Raw genomic sequence first — 23,335 nt, 5'->3', positions numbered from 1 at the left:
GGGACTGGACAACACGAGGAGGGCAGAGCTGTAGGCCCAGGGAAGCTGAAGTCAATCCCTTTGCACAGAACACCATCCCAAGATTAGCCGGAATTAAAGGTCTGCCTTCCTAGTCCTACACACACCAGCCCGCCCTCCCTCTCGTGGCGCAGCAAACGCTGCGGCTGGGCAGGCACACAGCACCCGCCCACGGACTGCGGCCCCCCCCCCCCCTTTCCCTCTCTCTCCGCCAGCTGTCCGCCCACTGGGCTTGGACCTAGACCTAGGCAACGCCGCCTCTCGTCCCTAGCAACCACTCACCTGCTTCTCCCTTTCCGTTGGCCGGCAAATTTCCCTTTTTTATTGGTCCGCGTAACTCTATTCGGCCAATTAGTAGCAGCCACGGGGACCCAACACACTCCCACACAATTTGGGGGTGATCGTGGAGGAGCAAATTTTTCTTTTCCGAATTTATTTGTTAATTCGTTGTGAAATATCCTGGAATGAGACTCTAAAACATCTAATTTCTGTTAAGCCTGTGGCGTCTGGCCCTTGCACGCGCCCCCCTCCAAGTGGTACGGGCCGCACAGGTCCCGCCTTCCTCCCCGCGGGGGAGCCGGAGTCCTTCGCTGGGTTGAGTCGCCTCGGAGACCGAGACGATACCATCCGGGGCGAATGCGCGGGGGGACCCCAACTACCTCCCTCGCTGCCCTATTCCACTCTGACCGCCTCTCGCATCTCCTGCTCCGGCAGTGGGCACGACGCCTGGATACGGTGGTGGGACTACGCTCCCGGCGCCACGGAGGGTGCGTGGTGCGGCCGAAGGAAGGATGCACTTGGTACGGTCCACACGGCGCCCCGCCGGAAGTGAGGTGTCTCACCCCCGAAGTTCCGGCTCGCAGGGGGTGGGGAGTGTCGTTAACCGAAGTCGCCTCCGCAGTCTCGGGGATCGAGCTGGCTCGCTGCGGTGGGCTCCTGGTGAGTCGAACGGGGTCGGGGTCGGGGTCGGGCCCGGGTAGTGGTTGGAGTCGAGACCTGGGTCCTCCCCTTGAGGGCTCCGGGGTCGGCGCGCCCCCTCAGCCCGGCTCGCGGCTTGTCAGTTGTCCGTCGACCGCGGGTGCCCGCGCGGCTGCTCTCCAGAGGCCGGGCCCCGCCTGCGACAGTCGCAGCTCCTGGCCATCACAGGTGCGGGGACGACCCGGGTCCCTCTCCCTGCCGCCGTGCATCGCGGCGATCGTCCGTTTCTCCGCTGCCCCCGAGTGGACCCTGCCCCGGGGGTTGGGGGACGCCAGGGATCCAGACTGACGTACCCCGCCCGCTCCCGCGGGGCGCGTGTCGCAGCTGCCCACCCTGGCCGAGCTGTCACCGTCGCTGTCGCCTGCCCGGCTGCGCCCCCCAGCGCCCCCCAGCGCCCAGCTTCTCCTAGTCCAGGCGGCACGTTCCTGCTTCCGGAGGTTTCTGCGTGTGCATCCTCCGCATCACCTTTTAAGAGGCTGTGGTAGTGGTTCCCCTTCCTCCAGCACGGTTGCCTCTCCTCGTAGCTCCCTAGAGGCGGCGGCATGGAAAGCCCTAGATTTGAAACAAGACTGATCCGGGCTCCAGGCTTTGCGTCATTGCGATCGCTTAACCCCTTTGAGTCTCCATTTTCTTATTTGTAAAATGGGGGAGCGTACGCTATTCTTGACGTCTTGCTATTCTTGATTATGAGGGTGAGGTGAGGCGAGTCTTTTTTTTTCCCCCTCCTGTGTAATGACACTGCGTTTCGGGCGCTGTGCTCCGTCTGCACGGTGCACGCATCACCCGGGTTATTCCTTCGCTCTCCCCAAGCAGGTCTCCAGGCCGGGGCGATGTTCCGCACCGCAGTGATGATGGCGGCCAGCCTGGCTCTGACCGGGGCCGTAGTGGCTCATGCCTACTACCTCAAGCACCAGTTCTACCCCACTGTGGTGTACTTGACCAAGTCCAGCCCCAGCATGGCAGTGAGTACAGACAGGGCTCAGGGTGGGAGGAACGCCCTGGGAGGGGAGGAGGCGTTTGCTTGAGGCAGGGGCGGAGCTAGAGGTCAGGTAAGTAGACTAGAAGTGAAGAAGCTGCTAGCTGTCGTATTTTGAACTAATTGTGATGGGGACATAGGGAGGTTCCCGGGTGATGAACCCCAGACATAGCAGAGCAGAAAGTGACCTCAAACCATAGTCTCTTCTCACTCCTAGGTCCTCTACATCCAGGCCTTTGTACTTGTCTTTCTCTTGGGCAAAGTGATGGGCAAAGTGTTCTTTGGACAGCTGAGGGCAGCAGAGATGGAGGTAAGATGTTCATGACTCCAAAAGTGAGGGGCAGGGGGCTGGGCAAGCAGAATGTCTTGTGTTCCTCATCATTCCTTATTCACCCCCCAGCACCTTCTGGAACGTTCCTGGTATGCTGTCACTGAGACTTGTCTGGCCTTCACTGTCTTTCGGGACGACTTCAGCCCCCGCTTTGTTGCACTCTTCACTCTTCTTCTCTTCCTCAAGTGTTTCCACTGGCTGGCTGAGGACCGTGTGGACTTTGTGAGTTGGGTCAGAGGGTTCTCTGAAGCAGATGGGAGCCAAGGAGTGGCTTGGTGGGTAGGCTTGTGCAGTGAAGGCTGGGTTGGGGATGTGGGGTGAGCCCCAGCCTTCCTGATGGGCCCCCTTTCTGCTCTGCCTCAGATGGAACGCAGCCCCAATATCTCCTGGCTCTTTCACTGCCGCATTGTCTGTGAGTGAGATCCATGGGAGGGGATGGAGGGAGCTGGAGGGAGAAGAGACACCATGGAGGACTGGAACATGGAACATGGAAAGTCACTAACCGTGGACCTGTACACTAGAGCACAGGCATCCCCCCTCAACCCACAGCTGTACAGGAAAGATAAATTGGGAAGTTAATTTGCATCATCTCTGCCCGGTTCCACTCCAGGGCTTCTCAACTGCCCAGCCCCTTAGCTCTTGGCCTCCTCACCTGGAGCTTGGGCCGCTCTGATACCCTCCTAGGCAAAATTGGGAGTTCCCAGGGGGCTGGGTTCAATGGAGTGTGCCACCTGACTAGATGGCTAGGGCCATGATGGGCTGGAGGGTAGCAGGGAGGGCTCTTAAACCAGGAAGTGGCTGTCAGACCCTAGGCTGACCCAACCAACCCATTTGGGGGTCCCCACAGCCCTCATGTTCCTCCTGGGCATCCTGGACTTCCTCTTCGTCAGCCATGCCTATCACAGCATCCTGACCCGTGGGGCCTCTGTGCAGCTGGTGTTTGGCTTTGAGGTAAAACTGGCTTGGGAGGTTGGGAGGGCAAGCCTGAGGTGGCAGTGAACATGCCTTGAATAACACGATAAACCCTTCCTGAGCACCTGTTCTGGGGTCAGGCCTGTGCAGGCCACCAGGGAGCAGCCATCAGCCAGTCTCGGCTCCTGCCTTCTACATGCTCACACCTGGGAGAGTGGGGGGAGCACAGAAAGAGGCATGTGTGGAGGAGGAGCCCTGACCTGGCACTCAGGGAAAACGTCCTCAAAGTTGACGCCAGGGGAGCTGGCTATTGATGGATTAAGGAATTGGCTGACAGGGATCCCTGGGTGGCACAGTGGGTTAGCGCCTGCCTTTGGCCCAGGGCGCGATCCTGGAGACCCGGGATCGAATCCCACATCAGGCTCTCGGTGCATGGAGCCTGCTTCTCCCTCTGCCCCTCTCTCTCTGTGTGACTATCATAAATAAATAAAAATTAAAAAAAAAAAAAGGAATTGGCTGACAGCTAAGGAGGTGTGTTTGGTGATAACAGCTCACATTTGTTGAGTGCTAGCTGTATGCTAGACCCTGTACTGAGCGCTTGACTTGTATCTTTTCATTGGCAAAACAGTGTCATTACAAAGGGATAGTTAATTCTGTCACTTAACAGGCCGACAGGGTTGGAGGGGTCTGGTGAGTTGCCAGAAGTTGCAGGAGCTCGTGAGTGGAGGAGCTAGGAGGACGCCATTGTGTCCGAGCCCATGCTGGTATCACTGCACTGGCAGAGGGTGACTGCAGGAGGGGGTACTGTGTCTTACGGCCCCCCACCCCCTCGTCCTCCTCTAGTATGCGATCCTGATGACTATGGTGCTCACCATCTTCATCAAGTATGTCCTGCACTCCGTGGACCTCCAGAGTGAGAACCCCTGGGATAACAAGGCTGTGTACATGCTCTACACAGAGCTGTTTACAGGTGAGAAGAGCCCAGGCCTCCCCTGACCTGGATCGACATCCCCAGCCTTGCCTCCCAGGCCCTGTGACTGCACCTCCCCTTGCCCCCAGGCTTCATCAAGGTTTTGCTGTACATGGCTTTCATGACCATCATGATCAAGGTGCACACGTTCCCTCTCTTTGCTATCCGGCCTATGTACCTGGCCATGAGGTAAGCCCAGCTCAGCCCAGCCCAGCCTGCCTGACCCATACCTAATCCTACCCCATCACTCAACTTTCACTGAAACTGTCCTTTCAGACAGTTCAAGAAGGCTGTGACAGATGCCATCATGTCTCGCCGAGCTATCCGCAACATGAACACACTGTAAGTGGGCCGCTTTAGTGGTTCTCCCAAGCTCTGCCCCAGGTTCTCCCATCTCTGCCTCTGGTCTTGACATATCCTTGGACCATCCTAATTAGGTATCCAGATGCCACCCCAGAGGAACTCCAGGCAATGGACAATGTCTGCATCATCTGCCGAGAAGAGATGGTGACTGGTGCCAAGAGACTGCCCTGCAACCACATTTTCCACACCAGGTAGGAGGGGGCCCGGGGAGCCTGACACCAAGGAATACGGTGTGGAAGGCAGGCCCCCAGGGACCGCTGACCATTGCCTGGTCTTGACTCCCAGCTGCCTGCGTTCCTGGTTCCAACGGCAGCAGACCTGCCCTACCTGCCGTATGGACGTCCTTCGGGCATCACTGCCAACCCAGTCACCACCGCCTCCTGAACCTGCGGATCAGGGGCCACCAGCGGCTGCTCACCCCCCACCACTCCTGCCCCAGCCCCCCAACTGTGAGTGGCCCCCTCATTTGGCCATTCAACACACTCCGTTGAGTACTTGCCCTGAGCTGGGTATGGGAAATGCTGACGTGAATCAGACTCCCTGTTCTTCAGCCCAGTCTAGGTGGGGGAGAGGGTCATAGAGAGGAACATCAGTGGCTTGTAATCACGTGCTGAGCTCAGAGAGGCCTGTGAGAGCAGGGATAGAGTTCCTAAAGTTCCTAACAGTCAGCCCCTTGCATATATTTGCATTGATCTCACTTTGGACCTCTTCTCACTGCCCCGTTCTCTCGCAGTCCCACAGGGCCTCCTGCCTCCCTTTCCTCCAGGCATGTTCCCGCTGTGGCCCCCCATGGGCCCCTTCCCACCTGTCCCACCTCCCCCCAGCTCAGGAGAGCCTGTGGCCCCACCATCTACCAGTGCAGGTGAGTCCTTTGGGTACTGAGACAGCCAAGGGGTGGCAGGAATGGAAGCAGAGGTCTCTTAACTTCCTATTCTTACTCTCCAGCAGCCCTTTCTCGGCCCAATGGAGCAGCCACAACCACAGCTGCTTCTGCTGCCTCTGCCTCGGCCCCTGGCTCTGCCCCCACCCCTGAGGCTGGCCCCACCCCAGGCTTCCCCTTCCCTCCACCCTGGATGGGCATGCCGCTGCCTCCACCCTTTGGTGAGCTGAGCCACTCTCAGGGTTAATCTGGAGGGTAGGGGGTGTTAGGCCCAGGCTGAGCCTCTGCCTCTCTCCAGCCTTCCCCCCAATGCCCGTGCCCCCTGCGGGCTTTGCTGGGCTGACCCCGGAGGAGCTGCGGGCTCTGGAAGGCCATGAGCGGCAGCACCTGGAGGCTCGGCTGCAGAGCCTGCGCAACATCCACACACTGCTGGATGCCGCCATGCTGCAGATCAACCAGTACCTCACTGTGCTCGCCTCCTTGGGGTATGTCTGTTCCAGGTACGGGGGGCGGGGGGGGGGGTGGGCGACGGCAGCGTAGAGCTGCCAACAGAAGGCCCCTGGCCAGGGTTCTCGGTCTTTTTCTTTTCTGCCACTCCGTGACGCCTATGGATTCAGGCCAACCTATCTGTAGACAGACTAGGATCCCCAGGTTCTTGAGGCCTCTGTCACAGGACTGATGTTCATTAGAGAGCTAATTTTGAGTTTTGCTCCTTTATATTTTTCTAAAGTCAAATTACTCCTAATTCTCAGTGCTTTAGTTCATCATGCGTACGCTTCTCACATATGGTGACCCTGTGCCTGGGAACAAATGCCCCTGATCTGAGACAGTATATAAAAAAGTTGCCCAGAGCCAGCCTGGCCAAAGTTCAAGTCGTGGTCCCACCACTCACTTGTTTGGTGACCACTATCACCTTAGTTGAATAGATGGGTTCTAAGTCCTGTGCACAGGTCACATGCACAGAGTGCCTGGCACACAGCAGTGACGGCACAGCCTGGGAGGGGAGCTTGAGTCTGAGATTTGAGTGTGTACAGAGCCCGGCACCCCATTAGAAATGGCAGTTTAATAGTGAACGAGGCCTGCAAGTGGTCTACAGTCCATCTGTAGTATGGAATCACGAGAACTCACACATATTCTTGTGTCTGCTGCTAAGTCAGGCTGCAGAGGTACATCAGTGCTGACTCTACCCTACAATGCTCACAAGGGACCAAAAAGTATGCCCAGTTGTGCCTGGATATCAAGGCCTCACCTGCTTCTACCTCTTCTCTTCCTAGTCCACCCCGGCTGGCCACCTCAGTCAGCCCCACTGAGGAGCCTGCCCCTGTGGTTGTCACTGCTGCCTCCCCCACCAGCATCCCCAGCTCGGAGGCCACCACACCATCCCCAGGAGCTTCCTCACCAACCCCTGAGCCTGAAAAGCCTCCAGGTAGCCTGAGTCAGCCTCGGAAGCGGGGGGTAGGGAGTGGGGAAGGAACTTCTGTAGGTTCCACTTCTGAACTCTGTCACCAGCTCCTGAGTCAATGGGCACAGAGGAGCTGCTTGAGGATGGGGAGCCTGATGCAGCAGAGCTCCGCCGCCGCCGCCTGCAAAAGTTGGAGTCCCCTGTTGCCCACTGACACTACCCTGGTCCCACCCCTGCCTCCACTCTCCTGAGCAGCCCTTGCTGTAACATGTCCTGCCACCAAGTGCCCACTCCCTCTATCTGCACCAGGGAGTAAGAACCCCAAGCTCTGAGACAAAGGAGGCAGCATCCCCTAGGCCAAATGGAAAGAAGCCTGAGGCCCCAGTTGACTCCAGCCCTTCCAGTCCCAGGCAGCCATGGGGACCTCGGGTTAGTCCCAGCCTTTCTCTCCCACCCTTCAGCCTGTCCTGCTGGGGCCGTGAAGGCAGAGAGGCATAGTCTCTGAGAAGCCCCCTACACCCTCACTCCTCTCTGGGAGAAGGGGTTGCTCCTCCAAGCCTCACTTTTGTGTGTGCGTGTGTGTGTGTGAAGTCGCTTCAGTGCTAAAACAGTATTAGCTCCCCAATCCCATGTGTGAACTTCAGGAGCTGGAGGCAGACCAGGAACTTGCTCCCTGGGCCACCCACCAAGACTGGTACTGACGTCCCTTTTGACTCTAAACTCCCTATGAGCCCTTTGTGATGGTGGCTGTGTCACTTCTGCCCTGTGGTGTTTCCGTGTCTTACAACTGCACAGCTCAGGGAAAGGAGTGCTGGGGGTGGAGGAGCAGGTGGGCAGCCTTGAGGCACCCTGCCCTTCCCCCCAGGTCCCTCTCTCCCTGCAGTTTATAAAGTGAGACTGTTCCTAGTCTCACCCAGCAACCACTGCCCGGCCTCACTCCAGGCTGAGGGCTCATGTCTGCTCCTGAACCACTGCAAGCCTGAGAATCTGTGGAAGGTCACTTCTCAACTACAGAAATTTGAGTTTTGAAGAATTGGAATTACTTCCTTGCTGTTGTTTTTTGGCTTAAATTTTTGTCTTTGAACTTGAAATCTTGACCCTAAGAAAGAGGAGCAGGAGTGTCAGGCTCCTCCTGGTCTTTCCAGTTTAGAAAAGGCACTGGGCCAGGTAGGGACCACAGGAGCCGAGGTCTGCCTGCCCCTGTCTTTTTTTACCCTCGGTTCTGTGTTACAAGAGTTGCTGGAGACAGTTTCAGATGATTATTTAATTTGTAAATATTGTACAAATTTTAATAGCTTAAATTGTATATACAGCCTAATAAAGACTCGCATTAACAACTGGTGGAGCTGGTGTCATGGGATCAGTGTGCCAGGCTGCTTTTTCTTGCTCAGGCTGCAGACTTGAGAATCCCCAGGAACGTGGATTTAGACAAGCCATTAAACAATTGTGAAGATGTCCCCATTTTCCATATGAAGAAACTGAGCCCCAAGTCATAGAACAAGTAGGGGAGCCATGCTTTGAACCTTGTTCCTAACTAGTTTGAGGGTGGGCACTCAGGCCTCTGACCTTTGTAACTCCCAAGGGTGGGGCAAGTGTGAAGGATCATTGGCTGGGGTGGAATGGGATGGCAGGGGCAAACGGCCAGCATCTTTCTTCCTGCAAAGCCCCTGTCCAGCCTTGATAAAGAGGCCAGCAAGCTGGAAAGGCAGGCTGGGAGCTCCCAGGCACCCCCTTGTGGACACAACAGCTAAAGCTAATCACAGCTTCCCGGGGCTAGAAATACTGTCAGGCCCAAATCCTGCCTAGAATGGCAGAGGTGACTGGGCCTTCTACTCCACGGGTAAAAAGAATGAGCCCAGGGGCTGCCATGGGCGTTCTATGTCTGTACCAGCATTGCACTTGGAACTGAAGATCTCTGGGACCCAGGCCTGAGTCCTCTGTGTTCTCCATAGCCTCTACCAAACCAGGTCTGACCTGGAGCCTCAGGAATGTCTGCAGCAGTGAGGGTCTGAGGGACTAAGAAGGAATGTGCTCAGTGGGTTTACCCTGTGCTACCCTCCCCTAAACAGGGTTGGGCTATTACTTCCACTAGAGGGGCAGTTGTCAACCTCCAGAATTTGAACAGCAGAACCCAATGAGCTCTGATGAAGGCAGGGTCACCAATGTCACACAGCCCTCTCCCACTGCTGGCACCTGTGAAGAGAGTCCCATTACCCCTTAATATGAGCAAGGCCTGCTCTGAAGCTCTGAAGCCCTTTAGCCTAACTTCCTCTGCCCTGCCCAAGCTCTTAGGCCTGGCGTTTATACCTCCTGTCCTAATTGCTCCAACAGCCATCCCCCTCCTTCCAAGACACCCCTAAACTCTAGTCTGTGGGGGATGCTATTATTCAGGCTGCTCAGCTGAGCCTCAGAAGCCCTTCTCCAGGAGCCAGGCTTTGAGCTGCTGGTCAAAGTAGCCTTTGACCCGTAAGGTACCTGTCACCTCATTGATCTGGGTGACAGGTGTCTTCCCCAGCAGTAGACTCAGAAAATCTTCCACATCCTTCTGCAGGGCCTGGAGAGGGAGAGTGGAGGAAGGGGAGATGACAAATCAAACCTGGTCAGTTCATCCCCTCTAGTAGACCCCCATTCCTTCAGCCTTGAAAACGTCAAAATCAGACCTGACCCATGCCCTCACTTACCCAGATGTCTCCCTCCACCTTTCGGATCACAGTCATCTGGCGGTTGCCATGTGTGATGTCCTTGTAGACAGGGATGTTGTGCATTCGAGAGCGCCGCACAAAGTAGGGCAGGTTGGGTGGGGGGTCTGTTATATGGAAGAATGACAAGTCAAATCTTCCCAGGCCCACCTTAGCAAACACCCTTCCCCTCAGTCTACAGAGAATCCGCGCACCCAATGGTAAAGCCACCTCTAGATCTCATGAAGACCTGCTCTTTCGGGGGATCCCTGGGTGGCTCAGCAGTTTAGCACCTGCCTTTGGCCCAGGGTGTGATCCTGGAGACCCAGGATTGAGTCTCATGTCAGGCTCCCTGCATGGAGCCTGCTTCTCCCTCTGCCTGTGTCTCTGCCTCTCTCTCCCCATGTCTATCATGAATTAAAAAAAAAAAAAAAAAAGAAAAAAGACCTGCTCTTTCCCTAAATTTAGAGCCAGGACCAGCTGCTGGTTCACCCCGGTAACCTCACAGGCCCAGTGCCGGGTGTGACAGCAGAAGGTGCTCAAGAAAAAATGAAGTTAGGGCCATGCCTCCATGGATCTTTAGGTCCTTCATCTGGGACCAATCCTTGTACTTCTCCCCTGGGTCATGGAGGCTAATACCAATCTCCAACACAAAGAAATGGGGATTTACAGCACTGAACACCTACTACCACATACAGGGCTCTGTGCTAAGTGCTTTATGTACTGTGCAGATTATCTCCATTTTGCTGAAACTGAGGTTGGGAGAAGCTAAGTGACTAACTCATGATCACACTGACAATGAACAGCAGAGCCAAATTCGAACCCAGAATTGCCCAACTCCCAAGCTCTGTTCCCAATTACGCTATAAGGCCTACTGGGGTAGGGGTGGGGTCGAACCTCTTAGGTGTTCTCTCTATGCTTCATTTTTCCTGAATGGGAAGACCTCATCCTGGCAGTGTGAATGGACCGGTACTAGTGAAACAGGGCTGCATTCCCAGGCCCGCCCTTGAACATGAGACAGATGCTAAGCCCTTAGAGACCTCAACACAAATCCTGAACCCACTGTGGAATCCCAGAGCCTCAACTGGTGAGGTAGACCACTAGGGAGGGGGAGGTTTTCCTGTAAACTTCATGCCATCACCATTGCCCAGCTCACCTCTGGGTGGCTGCCAACCACTAGGAGTGGGATAATGTTCGTGCTTCGGGGGCTCCGGGATGCTGGTAGGGGGTAACAGGCGTTCCACAAACTGGTATTCATCCACAGACTCCACAAAGCTGGGGTAATCAGGAGGCCCCTGGGTCTGGCTCTGAGGCCAAAAACAAGAATAAGCAACCATTGCTCCCATCAGCCCATCCACCACACACCCACCCCACACAGAAGAGGGAGAACTTAAGTAAAAAAAAAAGAAACACTACAGGTGCAAAGAATGGCATAAATAAAAGCCTGGAGGTAGGAAAGCATCAGACTTAAGTTTGCCAGGGTAGAGGTGAGACTGGAAAAATTCAAGCACTCGGAAGAGCCCTCCTCTCTTGGGATTTCTCTGGGTCTCAAAAGCCAAAGCCAATTTACTGTAAGTCTGACCAATATACCATTTTTCAGTATCTTAAAGTCTCCTCTAAACATCCTACACAGGGATCCCTGGGTGGTGCAGCGGTTTAGCGCCTGCCTTTGGCCCAGGGCGCGATCTGGAGACCCGGGATCGAGTCCTGCATCGGGCTCCCTGCATGGAGCCTGCTTCTCCCTCTGCCTGTGTCTCTGCCCCTCTCTCTCTCTCTCTCTCTGTGACTATCATAAATAAATAAATAATTTTTTTAAAAAAGTTTAAAAAAAATAAAATAAACATCCTACACAAATATTATAGTTCTGGATTGGACACTTCAGCAACCGTGATAACTTCAGCAAGTCACAATCATCCGATGTGACCCTCGCTTTTCTGGAACATTTTGGCCTCGTATAAACACCACTAAGCACTGGACTACAAGTATTAAGGGTACAGTTTTGACTTGATTTTTACAATGAATACAAGTTAGGTATTTTATTACTCCCTTTTTCAATCTAAAATAAAATAAGACATTAATAATCTACCTAGGGTAACTCTCCGCAATCCGTCCTCCCATCCTCCAGCCTGAAGATCCTTCTTGGACATTTCTCCCAAAAGATACCCTGGAGTCCTGACAGGCCCCGGAGTAACGAGAAGAGGGAAGCGGGATGAAGTAGCCTGTACATCATGAACTCTAGGTTCCCATTAGTGTCGCCAATGATCTGGGGTCGACCCCTACCTAACCTGTGGAACAGTAGCCCTTTTAAAAAATTAGCAGGAGTTAACGCTGCCCCTCCCAGTTCTGACTAACCTACGTTGTCCACCAATCAGGTTCTACGCCCCACACACCGAAACGCGCTGCGGGCTTTGCCTCTATCTTGTATCAGAGCTCCAGAGTTACAGGAATAACAAGACTGAAAGCAGCCCTCGTCCTCCACCTCCCGGCTGAGCGTTCTCACCAGCCGCCGTAGCCTGCAGCCCGGCGGGACGCCGGTTCTCCACCCTCTCAGCGTAGCGCGGAACACGGCCGCGGCCATCTTGAACTGCTCCCGTACACTGGCCGCCTGCGCGCGCAACCAGCTACGTCCCGCCCCTTCCTGGGCGCACCGCCTGGGACCGAAAGAACGCCTGCGCAGGCGTGAAGAGGCGGAGCTAAGCCCGCACAAAAACCTAAGGCCCTAGCGGTCGCTCCGCAGTGACGTGGCACGCAGCAGACGGTGAGGACGTACGCGCCCTTGCCCCTTCCTCTTTCTCGACTCCATCTTCGCGGTAGCTGTTGCGGTGTCCGCGGTTCAGGTAATATTTCGGCCGTTGCTGGATCTGTAGGGCTTAATACCAGGTCGGCCGCGAGGTCAGAGAGCGCGGTGAAAATAGAGGGAGAGGATCTGCTTTGAGAGTCAGCTTCCGGTCCTCAGCCGACCTCACTGGCAGGCCCGGCCTTATCCACGTGAGATCCCGCGACCACCTACATCCCAGCGCGATCGGTCCCTGCCTGCCACCTTCCCCCAACCCCTTCTCTGCCAGAGCGTTCGTCTCTTACAAGCCTTTCCTTCTTCAGTCGCCGACATGCAGCTCTTTGTCCGCGCCCAGGAGCTACACACCCTCGAGGTGACCGGCCAGGAGACGGTCGCCCAAATCAAGGTAAGGCTGCGTGGTGCTTCCCGGGCATCGCCCTCTGGGGGGACGATGAAGAAGCCTTCCTGAGTTCTTCAGTCTCGCCCCCCGCGGGATCGCCGATGAGTCCTATTTTTCCCCGTAGGCTCATGTAGCCTCGCTGGAGGGCATCGCCCCGGAAGATCAAGTCCTGCTCCTGGCAGGCTCGCCTCTAGAGGATGAGGCTACCCTAGGTCAGTGTGGAGTGGAGGCTCTGACCACCCTGGAGGTAGCCGGCCGCATGCTTGGAGGTGAGTTGGGGAGCATAGTCCTTGGAAATGTTTGTAAGCCCATAATGAGTGTGGAGTGTGGAGTTCAGTATCCTCAACTCAGGGTGGTTCTTCCTGTTTACCTCCCTCATTGAGAGGTCCTTGGGAGACTGAGCCAGAGTGTAGTTTTATTTCAGTTACTTACCCTGTTTTCTCACAAAAATCAAGTCAGACTAGATTCCTGGAAGTGTTTTTCACTTCTTGTGTTTAAAGTCAGGGGCTTGAAGATCCTGAACTGAAACCTTGGAATGTACCATAGAAAACACTCTCGGCCAGAGGTTATATCTCTACAACTTTGTTCTCATTCCTTGTTGGTCTGGTTTCTTTAAAGACTTGAGTTGAGGAAGAAAGGATTCTGCCGGGCGGGTCCTTCTTGCACTCCTAACTGTCCTTTGACTGTTCCCACCCCAGGTAAAGTCCATGGTTCCCTGGCCCGTGCTGGGAAAGTAAGAGGGCAGACTCCCAAGGTAGGTGAAAGTATTAGCGGGGTGTTTAGACTTTGGGTTTTGTTGTTGTTGTTGTTGTTGTGTTTTGTTTATTTGTGAGGGGTTTTTATGCGTTTTGTTTTAAATCAAAGCTAAGCCAAGCAAGACCTTTGGTCTTTCCTCTGTCTGTCTTCTCCCTCTAGAATTAAGACTGAGGGAATGCATGAAAGGTCAGCCAAGGTTTGATCATCCCTCCCTTTTCCCAGGTGGCCAAACAGGAGAAAAAGAAGAAGAAGACAGGCCGAGCCAAGCGACGAATGCAGTACAACCGACGCTTTGTCAATGTTGTGCCCACCTTTGGCAAGAAGAAGGGCCCCAATGCCAACTCTTAAGTCCGTTGTAATCCTGGCTCTCCCCAATAAAGCCACTTGGTTCAGTCATCTCATTGTTTCATCTTCACACGCAGAGCCTCAGGAAGATACACAGATACACGGTTTCTAGGGCTGGTGTGTTCATTAGAACATTGAGGCCTGAATCTTAATTCTTGCCACTGTCAAGTTGGAAGATGCAGGGGCTCTTGGCTAGGATGGAGAAGAAATGATAAACTCCATAAGAAAAGGCTTACCATGAGAATTGGTAATCCAAAGATAGTAACTTAAAGATATATTTACTTGAGGGAGGGGCAGAGGAAGAAAATCTAAAAGCAGACCCCCATCTGAGCATGGGGTTGGACACAGTTCCATCTCAAGATCTGAGCTGAAACCCAGAGTAAGACGTTTAAACAACTGAGCTGCCCAGGCACCCTGTTCTTGTTCTTTAAACAGACAATAACAATTCTCAGGAGGATTATGAAGACATCAGTAGAGGAGTTTGAGTAAAAAGACCTATCAGGGAAGGCTAATCTGACCTTTCCTGAACTTGAGACCAGCTATGACTTTAATGGAGTCCAGGGCAGGGATCTAGTCTGTACCTATTTGGGAAAGTGTGGGCCAACCCTATTGGGTAGAGGCCAGTGCCAGCCCTAAAAGAGTTTGCCTAGGGCAGAACAAAAGAAATACACAGGTTGAATACTCTGGAGGGGGGGGGATCCCTGGGTGGTGGCGTCAGAGGAGAGACTTTCTGCCAGGAGGCAGTGGGATGGCCTGTAGTTAAGGGGAGTTAGGGGAATGTGTGGAACTTTTAGTAGCTATCCCTTGTAAGCAGCTCATTGGTCAGCTAGGGCTATGGTGATGTGGATTGCTAATGGGCCTATTTTGGCCCGGTGGTCACTATGGGCCCTTCTACCTTATCCGGGCTTCCATTGCTCAAGCCTGTTGCCTAAAAGTAGTCTCTAGAATGTTGCCTGCCTGATTATGTTAACACTAAGCTTGTTTGTACCTCCACCTGACTAGCTAGCTTCCTTAACCTAATCACAGCTTAGGATGGTGGGTTGGTTAGTTGAGTGTTCTGGGAGTGGAATTCTCTGGGACTCGTGAGGTTCCCCTAGTAACATGGATCTCCTCTCATTTTGCTAAATTTTTTATGCTGCTGATTCTTGAAATACAGTGTAACATAAGTAAAGACCTTAGATCCGGGCTTGGACTGCCTTGAATTTGAATCCTTCCTTCTGATTTTCTGACCTTAAACAACTTACTTGATTTCTGCCATCACAGCTTGAGAGTTGCTGTGAAGAATAAAAGATATGAAGGGCTTAGATTCAGAATCCTCCAGCTAGCAAATGTGCAAACATATAGCCTATTTTTATCTCTAGTAATCTTTTTAAAAAGAGACCTGGTGGGCAGCCCCAGTGGCCCAGCAGTTTAGCGCTGCCTTCAGCCTGGGGTTTGATCCTGGAGACCCGGGGTTAAGTCCCACATCCGGTTCCCTGCATGGAGCCTGCTTCTCCCTCTGCCTGTCTCTCTGCCTCTCTATGTCGTGAATTAAAAAAAAAAAAAAGATTGAAATATTAATGGTGGTACAATGAAAGGGACTGTGGAGTTGGACAGACATCCTAGGGAAGGCCTCTGAATCTGGGGTGTATGAGGCCTGAAACCTATCAGATAATGGAAGAGGTCCAGCCCAGGGGACTGTGTGCAGAGCTGTGTGGTTCATCAGACATGGAGAGGAGGAGTTCAGGTCTGAGTCCAAGTGCAATGAAGAGTTACCAAGTACAGGGAAGGGTTTAAGCCAGGGCCTGATGTGATCATGTGATCTGACTGGTGATCCAATTTGTGGCTGATTTTTCTGAACAGCTGGCAAGAAAGGGAGCCAGTTAAGGGACTAGTAGCTGAGACTGGTAATGGGGATGTAGAAAATGAAGGGACTTGAAGGTCATCAAATCCATCCAGATCTTTTTTTTTTTTTTAACTTTTATTTATTTATGATAGTCACACAGAGAGAGAGAGAGGCAGAGACCTAGGCAGAGGGAGAAGCAGGCTCCAAGCACCGGGAGCCCAACGTGGGATTCGATCCTGTGTCTCCAGGATCGTGCCCTGGGCCAAAGGCAGGCGCTAAACCGCTGTGCCACCCAGGGATCTCCATCCAGATCTTGATAAATAGATGATCCATGTAGAAATAACGACAAGGTATTATGAAGGTCGAACTTACTGGGATGGGACTGTTGTGCCCAAGATTGTGAATCCGAGAAAACCACCAAGGAGCTGACACGGATGCAAGCACATAAGGGTTTATTAACAAGCTTGAGCTTGGGTCCAAGTATACCTGACACAGTGAAGCAGGGACTTGGACCCTGAGGTGGGTTACAGCTGGGTTTCTATGGGCTGGTCTAGGGGTAAGGGGGGGGGTTTCAGTAAGGGTGGGGGTGTGAGAATCTCCAGTAAAGAGGTCTCACAAGCTCTTGCTTCCTTATTCTTTTTTTTTTTTTAATTTTTATGTATTTATGATAGTCATCAGAGAGAGAGAGAGAGAGGCAGAGACACAGGCAGAGCGAGAAGCAGGCCCCATGCACCGGGAGCCCGACGTGGGATTCAATCCCGGGTCTCCAGGATCGCGCCCTGGGCCAAAGGCAGGCGCCAAACCGCTGCGCCACCCAGGGATCCCTTGCTTCCTTATTCTGATAAGGGCATGCTTTGTGGTTTTTTTCTGTAGCTGGGGTAGAGTTCAGTACCTGGTCACAGTGGCCTGAGATGGCTGCCCAAGGTGCAATGGCTGTACTTGTGCCAATGTTAAACTTGAATGGCCCTAATTTTCTCGGCCTCCACAGGACTAGATGTGAGGGACTAAAGAACCAGAGCTCACTTCCCCGGGTGCCATGGATCAAGGCCTCAAACGAAGTTCCATCAGGCGAGGGATCCCATCTCTGCTCCTCGTGTTTTGGCACATAGCATGGATTCGGTACTAAAAGTCGGATGAACCGGGGCAGCCGGGCTGGCTCAGCGGTTTAGCGCCGCCTTCAGCCCAGGGCGTGATCCTGGAGACCCGGGATCTAGTCCCACGTCGGGCTCCCTGCATGGAGCCTGCTTCTCCCCCGCCCCCCCGTATCTGTCTCTCATAAATAAATAAATAAACAAACAAATAAATAAATAACATCTTTAAAAAAAATAAAGGTTGGATGAACCATGGATTTGGAGGGGAAACCAAACAGGAGCTCAGTTACCTGTTCTTTCTTCTCAAGAGGGGAAACACCTCCAAAAACAGAGTCTCGGCCACGTAGTCCATATTCACCCTATTTCTACATCTCGCTTTACTGGTCTCTGTCCCGTAGGAGAACGGCTGCCCCTCAGCTCAACACGCCTCCTTCCCCAGGGCCCTGCGCAATTAGTGGCCCGAGTAGGGCCTCACGAAGATCGACTCCCCAAGGGCGTTTTATAGCGCTCAAAAAGGAGCCACTGGGGGGCGGGCGGGCACCAGCGGAGCTCCGGCTGCGCACCAGCCCCCTCGACCCACGCCGGCGCCGGCTCGAGCGCTACTAGATAGAGGGGTGGGGCTTGGCCACCGAGCAGGGGCGGAAGTTGCCGAGAGTCCTCGGGAGCTTTGACCACGCCCCGTCGGCCTTGCCCGGAGGCGGAAGTAGCCGGTTAGCGCCGGAAGTTGCCCCGCGCGGCCTGAGAGCGTTCGTAAGCGGCGCGGGGCGCCCGTTGCCATGGAGCCGGCCGGGCCGTGCGGTTTTTGCCCGGCCGGGGAGGCCCAGCCCGCGCGCTACACCTGTCCTCGCTGTAATGTGCCCTACTGCTCCCTGCGCTGCTACCGGGCGCATGGCACCTGCGCCGAAGACTTCTACCGGGACCAGGTGCTGGGAGAGCTTCGCGGCCGCAGCGCCTCGCCCAGCCGTCTGGCCAGCGCCCTACGCCGGCTGCGTCGGCAACGCGAGACCGAGGACGACCCCGAGGACGCAGGCCTGAGGCCTGGCCCGGCGCCAGGCGGGCCCTCCAGACTCTGGGAGCTACTGGCCCCGGCAGAGAAGGTGGCCTTCGAGCGGCTGCTGAATCGTGGCGAGGCCGGGCGGCTGCTGCCCCCATGGAGGCCGTGGTGGTGGGGCCGCGGGGCTGGGCCGCGGCTTCTGGAGGAGGTGGGTGATGCTGCGGACCGTGACCCTGCGGAGCTGGAGCCCACCCCCGCGAGGACGCCCCCGGAACCCGTGAAGGAGGCCGCCGCTGAGCCGTTTCTCGAAGACCCTCCCGAGGCCTGCGCGCCCGCCGTGCCCACCCGGATCCCCGTGCTGGCCAGTCTGAGCCGCGGCCGGGCCTCGCCGCTCGTGCGCTTCCAGCTGCCCAACGTGCTGTTCGCCTATGCGCACACTCTCGTCTTGTATCACGGCGGCGACGAAGCACTGCTCTCTGACTTCTGTGCCACACTGCTCGGCGTTTCCGGAGCCCTGGGTGCGCAGCAGGTCTTCGCCTCTGCTGAGGAAGCCCTGCAGGCCGCAGCCCAGGTGCTGGAAGCGGGCGAGCATCCGCCTGGGCCCCTGGGCACACGGGGTGCCATGCGCGAAGCCGCCCGCATCCTGATGGGTGAAAGCCCCGCCAACCGGAAAGGCTACACGCTGGCAGCCCTGGGGCACCTGGCACAGACCCTGAGCCAGGCCCGGAAGCAAGCTGTGGCTACGGAAGAGCGAGATCGCCTCTATCGGGCGCGGAAGAAGTGCCAGTTCCTGCTGGCTTGGAGCAATGAAAATGAGGCGGCCCTCACATCCCTGGCTCTAGATTGTGCAAGGGCCCATCGAGCCCATGCTGTGGCGGCCGAGGAGGTGGTAGCCCTCACCGAGGAGTTGGAGCAGCTTTGGGGAGGACCCCTGCCACCTGCTCCAAGAATTCTCATTGAGGAGCTCCCTGGCTGAACTGGGATCTCTTTGTCATTAATAAAGCTGGTCTTCCCTGTCAGCAGTGCCTGTTTCTGAGGAACAGCTCTTGCCCACCCCACCCCCAGACTCTTGGGCCCATAGACCACTTCAGCTTTTCCTGGATCAGAGCTTACCTAGAAAGTTTTAAACACCCTGGCCCCAGAAAGGGAGGGAAGTGGTACCATGGTTTCTAGATGTTTATCCAAGGAGAAAGAACAGCCCCTCCACTCCATTTTTGGGCACTGGCTTCATTTCTCCTTGCTCCAGAGCACCTCTCCCGGGCTGTTCATCCCTGCTTGTTGGAGCTTGGAGCAGGGTAGGAGTCCAGTCTCCTGGTGCTGAGTGCACATGCCCCAAGTCTGGGGTGAGTAGAGCTGCTTCAGTAGATGTAGGGCAGGATTCGGTAAGGCACACGCCGACAGTATTCATGCCAGGCCAGGCCATACTTCTGCAGGCACTGCTGCTCATCCCGGGCCTCACGGTGTACCAGTAGTGCCGTGAAGTAGAGGAGGTAGAAGTAGGGTAGCAGGTGAGACACTCCTGTGGGGAAGTAGAGGCTGTGATCCCTCAGCAGCCCCTCCAGTTCACAAAGACTTCCACATCTAATGGCTCATAGGACATTGGGGCTGTGGTGAAAGGTCCAGGTCTGCAGCAAGGTGCTGGCACAGCTACGCAGTCCATTCCCAGCCTCCTGACTGCTCCCTCTACTAGGGTGTATCCCTGTTCTCCATTCCACACCCAGACTGAGCATCCTGTGATCACCACCTCTGTCCCTCACGTGGTCCCTGTTCTGTGCCCACCCATGCCACTCACCACAAGGCAAGGACCAGGCCAGAGCCATGATGAGGTCTCCAAGGTAGTTGGGATGGCGGACCATACCCCACCACCCAGACACCAGCAGCTGTCGCCCGGTGGCTGTGGGGATGGTCTCAAGGTCTGAGGAAAGACAGGTAATGGGATGAGGGAACCTGTAGGAAGCCCTGCTGCACCACCTCATAGCACCCTAGAAACCCAGCTCACCAGCCACTCTGGGGTCAGAAGGATTCTTTCGGAAGGTGTTCTTCTGGGAATTAGCTCCTCGGAAGATGTAGTAACCAACAGCTAAGGGAAAGCGTGAACAAGTGGTCAGGGTTAAGGTTTTTAGCCTACTACCTGACTGACCATCCACCCACAGCCCAGATTCAGTTGGCCTGGAGACCCAGGACCCAGTCCTCCCCGCCCCCCACACACCTCCACCCCTTCTTAAGGAAATGCCTGAGGCTTAGTACCTACCGGGTACTGAATAAACAACATGAATGAATGAAAGGGGTAGGAGCCCCTTCATGACTGACCATTGATGAGGCAGATGACTGAGGCCACGGGCACCCCCAGGGGCTGTGGGTGGTGCAGCAGGAATTGGGCCTGCAGGCTGTAAGTGAAGGGTACCCAGGCTAGGTCCCCAAAGGCCAGCATGAAGCCAAACCCATCATGTGTGATGTCCATGGTGGTGAGAACAGCTTCCTGCAGGGATGAGACCCAGAAACACTAGCTTAGTCCCCATGAGGTCCTCAAACACCCTCCCTGCCTCTTCACCCCATCCAGCCTCACCTCATGCCAGAGAGCATCACCCACATAGAGTAGCTGGAAGCCATTGACCAGCCACATGGCCAGTGAGGGACTCCCCCGAAGTTCTGCTTCCTGCATCAGCATGGCCAGGTTGATGAGGACCTGGGGTTGTGGGAGAGGGAGGACAGGGCAGTCTGTCCCCAGCCTGTCTCCACAGAGGTGGCAGCACCTAGATGGGGCAGTGGCTTATCTGTCTTGGTTCTCAGTCACCAAGTCCTGGGCCCTTTATTGAATGGATCCAGCCCCTGTACAAAGACCAACAGATGCTTCCAGAGGTGCAACCTCCTGTTGGCTCTTGCCTTGTCCAGTAATGTTCCTTTGGGGAGAGCAACATAGAAAGCTACTGGACATTTTAGGCTTGAGGATGAAAACAGACCTGGTTTTAAATCTCAGCTCTGCCACTTCGGCAAGTAGCTTACCCTCTCCAAAGACACCTTTTCCCCCATCCCATGTGGGAAATGAAAATAATCATGGACCTGCATCACAGAGCTGAGGACTCATTGACATGATGCATGGGCAGCACGAAGCATGATGTGTCCAGCACATACTCATGATTAGCCAGAGGCACACACTCACCTCCATTCTGATATCAGTGGGTTTGGAGCTGTCATTAATACGACCACTTCTGATCCTCACAAGAACCTTCACAGGAAGGTCTGATCCCATTTCACACATGGGGAAATCACCTCAGAGGCCAGGATGCAGATCCATGGTGGATACTTGGCCTCCTCTCACCTCTAGTTTCTAGGATGACATGAGCACCTTGCCCAAGAGACCCTTGGGAAATCTTGACCACAGTCCAGCCTGGGTGGTGTTAACCCAAAACCACAGTTGGCATGACATCAAGGCCCCTAGTGATGGACAGCTTGCTATGCCCAGTGATCTGTCTCAGGTTCTGCACTGCTAGAATGAGCGGGCAGCATAGCATGAGCTCTCCTGTCCTCAAAATAGATTTTGAGCTGATTTATTTAAAGTTGCACCTGTTCACCTAACTCCCTCCATACTTTTTCTTCCTAGCACTTAGCATCCCCTGCCATGCTATATATATTTTATTTTTGTCTATCTTTCCCAATAGAAAGTAGGTTGAGAACAGATTTTTTTTTTTACTATGCTTTCCTGTAACTTTTTTCTCTTTTGTCTCCTTGTACCTAGAGCAGTGCCCAGGGCACAGAGTGGACTCAACAAATATTTGTCGGATGAATGAATGATTAATGGTTTACATCTGTGCAATAGTGCCCTGCCCAAGCACTACTTACTCATCCCACCCCCCTCCTTCTGGCCCATGTAGCCATGCCCAGCATACCCAGCCGATGAGGCCAGGCCGCAGTTCACAGAAATATTTGAAGTCAAAGGACCAGACGCGCGGGTTGAGCTCCCGTCCCAGGAAGAAGTCGTAAATGGGATTGCCTGGAGAATAATGGAGGCTGAAGATTCAAGCGAGCACCCCCATCTACTCCTGTCTGCACCCTCCTGGAACCCCTCTCACCTGAGTTCCCCCCAGGTGCCAGGGCCGAGGCAGGGGCCACCAGGGCCTTCAGATAGAGAAAGAGGCTGAAAATGAAGGTGGTGAAGGTGGCCGCAAATGCCAAGGGCAGGAGCATTTCGGGGAGCGCCCCCAGAGGCAGACCTGCCAACACTGCCAAGCCCACCAACAGGGCTGTCAGCATCAGGGCCTGGAAGCCTGAATTGCAGTACACAATGAGTCCTGGGGGCTGCGTCCCTACACCTCTGCCCTTCCACTCCACTGCACCCCCCTCCATAACACACACAGTCCAAAGCCCAGGGAGGTCAAGGATCTTGCCCTTGGCTTTCAGTGGGTCACCACTGTTCTGGTGCATAGAGTAGTAGTAAATGCTGTGGGTAGGGATGTAGAAACAAAAGATGTGAAGAGGGAAAGTGAGATCCCCCAAGGCTACCCTGGGCACATAGCGTAAAATAGGCATCTAACGGAGCTTGGGGTTGGGGGCTAATCTCCACTGGGCCCAGACCTCCACCCCCAGCCACGACTCCAGCGAAAGGATCCATCCCCCCAAGCACCGTTAATGGGATAGAGCAGACGACTCTTGTCCTTCAGTTCCTGTCCCTCAGCAACCTGCAGGCACAAAGGGGGTCCGATAAGGGGTGAAAGTGTCTTCGTCTGGCGGAGCCGCCTCCCTCGGCCTGCTCCCCCCCCGCGAGCCCCGCGAGCCGAGTCTGCACCTTGCGCGCAGGCAATAGGTAGAGAGCCGCTTGCAGGCCGAGCCAGGTGAGCCACAGCAGTAGCATCCTCGGGCTCCACAGCACTTGGAGTCCCGGCAGGTAGGGGGGTGGGCCCAGGAGGCGCGCGGGGCCCGAGCGGACCACCAAGAGCAGGTGGAACATGGTGGCAGGGAGCAGCAGCATCAGCGCCGCCGCGCCTGGGGGCCGGGGACGATCGCATCGGGCGTCCGCTCCGCAACTGCCCTCCGAACCCCCCACCAGGCGCCCCGTGGTCTCCAGGGCCCCTTCGGCGTTCCCCCTGCCCTCCATGTCCCGGTCTCCGCCCTCAGTCCCTGCCCGGACTTCCATCCTGGCCCCCGCCTCCACGCTCCCCCAAAGACCTTCCTGCTGCTCTCGGTACAATCCTCCACTCAGCGCCTCCCGCCTCACCCCCGATCTCTCGGCCTCGGGAGACCATTCACAGGCTTCCATTCTCAGATCCTGCTCCTCAGTATCCCTCCCCACCCCCGCCGCCTGCGGTTCACCCGCCTTCGCTGAGCCTGACCCCAGATTCCACCCTCTCCCCATTACCCAGGGGTCCCCCGAATTCCAGCGGAGCCCGGGATCCCTGAGGAGAGGCCATGGTTTCCGCTCCACCGGGGGTGGGGGTACACAACAGTCGGTCAAAGAAACACAGTCCACCTCATCCCCCGGGACACGAGCTTGGTGATGCGGATCAGACCAGCACTGGAACCTGCTCGGTCTGAGCTCAGACTACTACCCACTCGATCCGGAGATCTCTAAGTGGACCCACCCCCGGCCCATCATGGGCCCAGCAATCCAGCCAATCGGCTCTGGGGGGTGGGCCTGACGCAGGC

General features: G+C 55.3%; 6 protein-coding genes across 23 annotated transcripts in view; 3 read left to right on the top strand and 3 right to left on the bottom strand.

Annotated features, from left to right (window-relative positions):
- SPDYC (speedy/RINGO cell cycle regulator family member C) overlaps positions 1–2,818 on the bottom strand; it is a 43,437-nt gene extending 40,619 nt beyond the window's left edge. For 4 of the 5 annotated variants that reach the window (XM_072789861.1, XM_072789860.1, XM_072789862.1 and 1 more), the window contains exon 1: positions 301–2,800. The gene's annotated coding sequence lies outside the window, so the exon portion shown is untranslated. Of the gene's footprint in view, positions 1–300 lie in introns of all 5 variants that reach the window. The other variant, XM_072789868.1, reaches the window with a different exon arrangement.
- Positions 631–8,167, top strand: SYVN1 (synoviolin 1). 11 transcript variants are annotated; one of them, XM_072789844.1, is made up of 16 exons: positions 631–957; positions 1,810–1,958; positions 2,190–2,282; positions 2,373–2,525; positions 2,667–2,715; positions 3,151–3,254; positions 4,059–4,185; positions 4,275–4,374; positions 4,462–4,527; positions 4,623–4,739; positions 4,834–4,997; positions 5,282–5,410; positions 5,494–5,649; positions 5,727–5,913; positions 6,703–6,854; positions 6,938–8,167. In XM_072789844.1, the coding sequence occupies exons 1-16, from the start codon at positions 810–812 to the stop codon at positions 7,042–7,044; spliced, it is 2,001 nt and encodes a 666-aa protein (XP_072645945.1). In that variant the 5' UTR covers positions 631–809; the 3' UTR covers positions 7,045–8,167. The 11 variants fall into 11 exon arrangements, with proteins under 11 accessions (XP_072645945.1, XP_072645940.1, XP_072645943.1 ...); XM_072789839.1 differs by having other exon boundaries at positions 650–957; positions 1,807–1,958; positions 5,727–5,928; XM_072789842.1 differs by having other exon boundaries at positions 733–957; positions 5,497–5,649; positions 5,727–5,928.
- On the bottom strand, positions 8,080–12,170 carry MRPL49 (mitochondrial ribosomal protein L49). Its single transcript, XM_072789869.1, has 4 exons — positions 12,009–12,170; positions 10,665–10,815; positions 9,512–9,636; positions 8,080–9,384 (listed from the first exon to the last, which is right to left on the bottom strand). The coding sequence occupies exons 1-4, from the start codon at positions 12,084–12,086 to the stop codon at positions 9,238–9,240; spliced, it is 501 nt and encodes a 166-aa protein (XP_072645970.1). The 5' UTR covers positions 12,087–12,170; the 3' UTR covers positions 8,080–9,237.
- Positions 11,890–13,836, top strand: FAU (FAU ubiquitin like and ribosomal protein S30 fusion). 2 transcript variants are annotated; one of them, XM_072789870.1, is made up of 5 exons: positions 11,890–12,345; positions 12,608–12,690; positions 12,809–12,953; positions 13,383–13,438; positions 13,663–13,836. In XM_072789870.1, the coding sequence occupies exons 2-5, from the start codon at positions 12,616–12,618 to the stop codon at positions 13,786–13,788; spliced, it is 402 nt and encodes a 133-aa protein (XP_072645971.1). In that variant the 5' UTR covers positions 11,890–12,345; positions 12,608–12,615; the 3' UTR covers positions 13,789–13,836. The 2 variants fall into 2 exon arrangements, with proteins under 2 accessions (XP_072645971.1, XP_072645972.1); XM_072789871.1 differs by having other exon boundaries at positions 12,292–12,496.
- A 3,563-nt stretch (positions 13,837–17,399) lies between these two features.
- On the top strand, positions 17,400–18,714 carry ZNHIT2 (zinc finger HIT-type containing 2). The gene has a single exon (XM_072789853.1). The coding sequence runs from the start codon at positions 17,478–17,480 to the stop codon at positions 18,669–18,671; it is 1,194 nt and encodes a 397-aa protein (XP_072645954.1). The 5' UTR covers positions 17,400–17,477; the 3' UTR covers positions 18,672–18,714.
- Positions 18,715–18,858: 144 nt separating this feature from the next.
- TM7SF2 (transmembrane 7 superfamily member 2) lies at positions 18,859–23,267 on the bottom strand. 3 transcript variants are annotated; one of them, XM_072789850.1, is made up of 10 exons: positions 23,049–23,267; positions 22,479–22,675; positions 22,317–22,371; positions 21,766–21,960; positions 21,583–21,686; positions 20,262–20,381; positions 20,006–20,174; positions 19,695–19,775; positions 19,488–19,610; positions 18,859–19,214 (listed from the first exon to the last, which is right to left on the bottom strand). In XM_072789850.1, exons 1-10 carry the CDS (start codon positions 23,098–23,100, stop codon positions 19,054–19,056), a joined length of 1,257 nt encoding a protein of 418 aa, XP_072645951.1. In that variant the 5' UTR covers positions 23,101–23,267; the 3' UTR covers positions 18,859–19,053. The 3 variants fall into 3 exon arrangements, with proteins under 3 accessions (XP_072645951.1, XP_072645952.1, XP_072645953.1); XM_072789851.1 differs by having other exon boundaries at positions 21,766–21,915; XM_072789852.1 differs by lacking the exon at positions 21,766–21,960.
- Between the last annotated feature and the right edge of the window lie 68 nt (positions 23,268–23,335).

Source organism: Canis lupus, chromosome 21 (genome assembly GCF_048164855.1).
Source record: "Canis lupus baileyi chromosome 21, mCanLup2.hap1, whole genome shotgun sequence".
Taxonomy (NCBI): Eukaryota; Metazoa; Chordata; class Mammalia; order Carnivora; family Canidae; genus Canis; species Canis lupus.
Note: the sequence above shows the minus strand (reverse complement) of the source record. Positions and strands in the feature narration are given on the sequence as shown.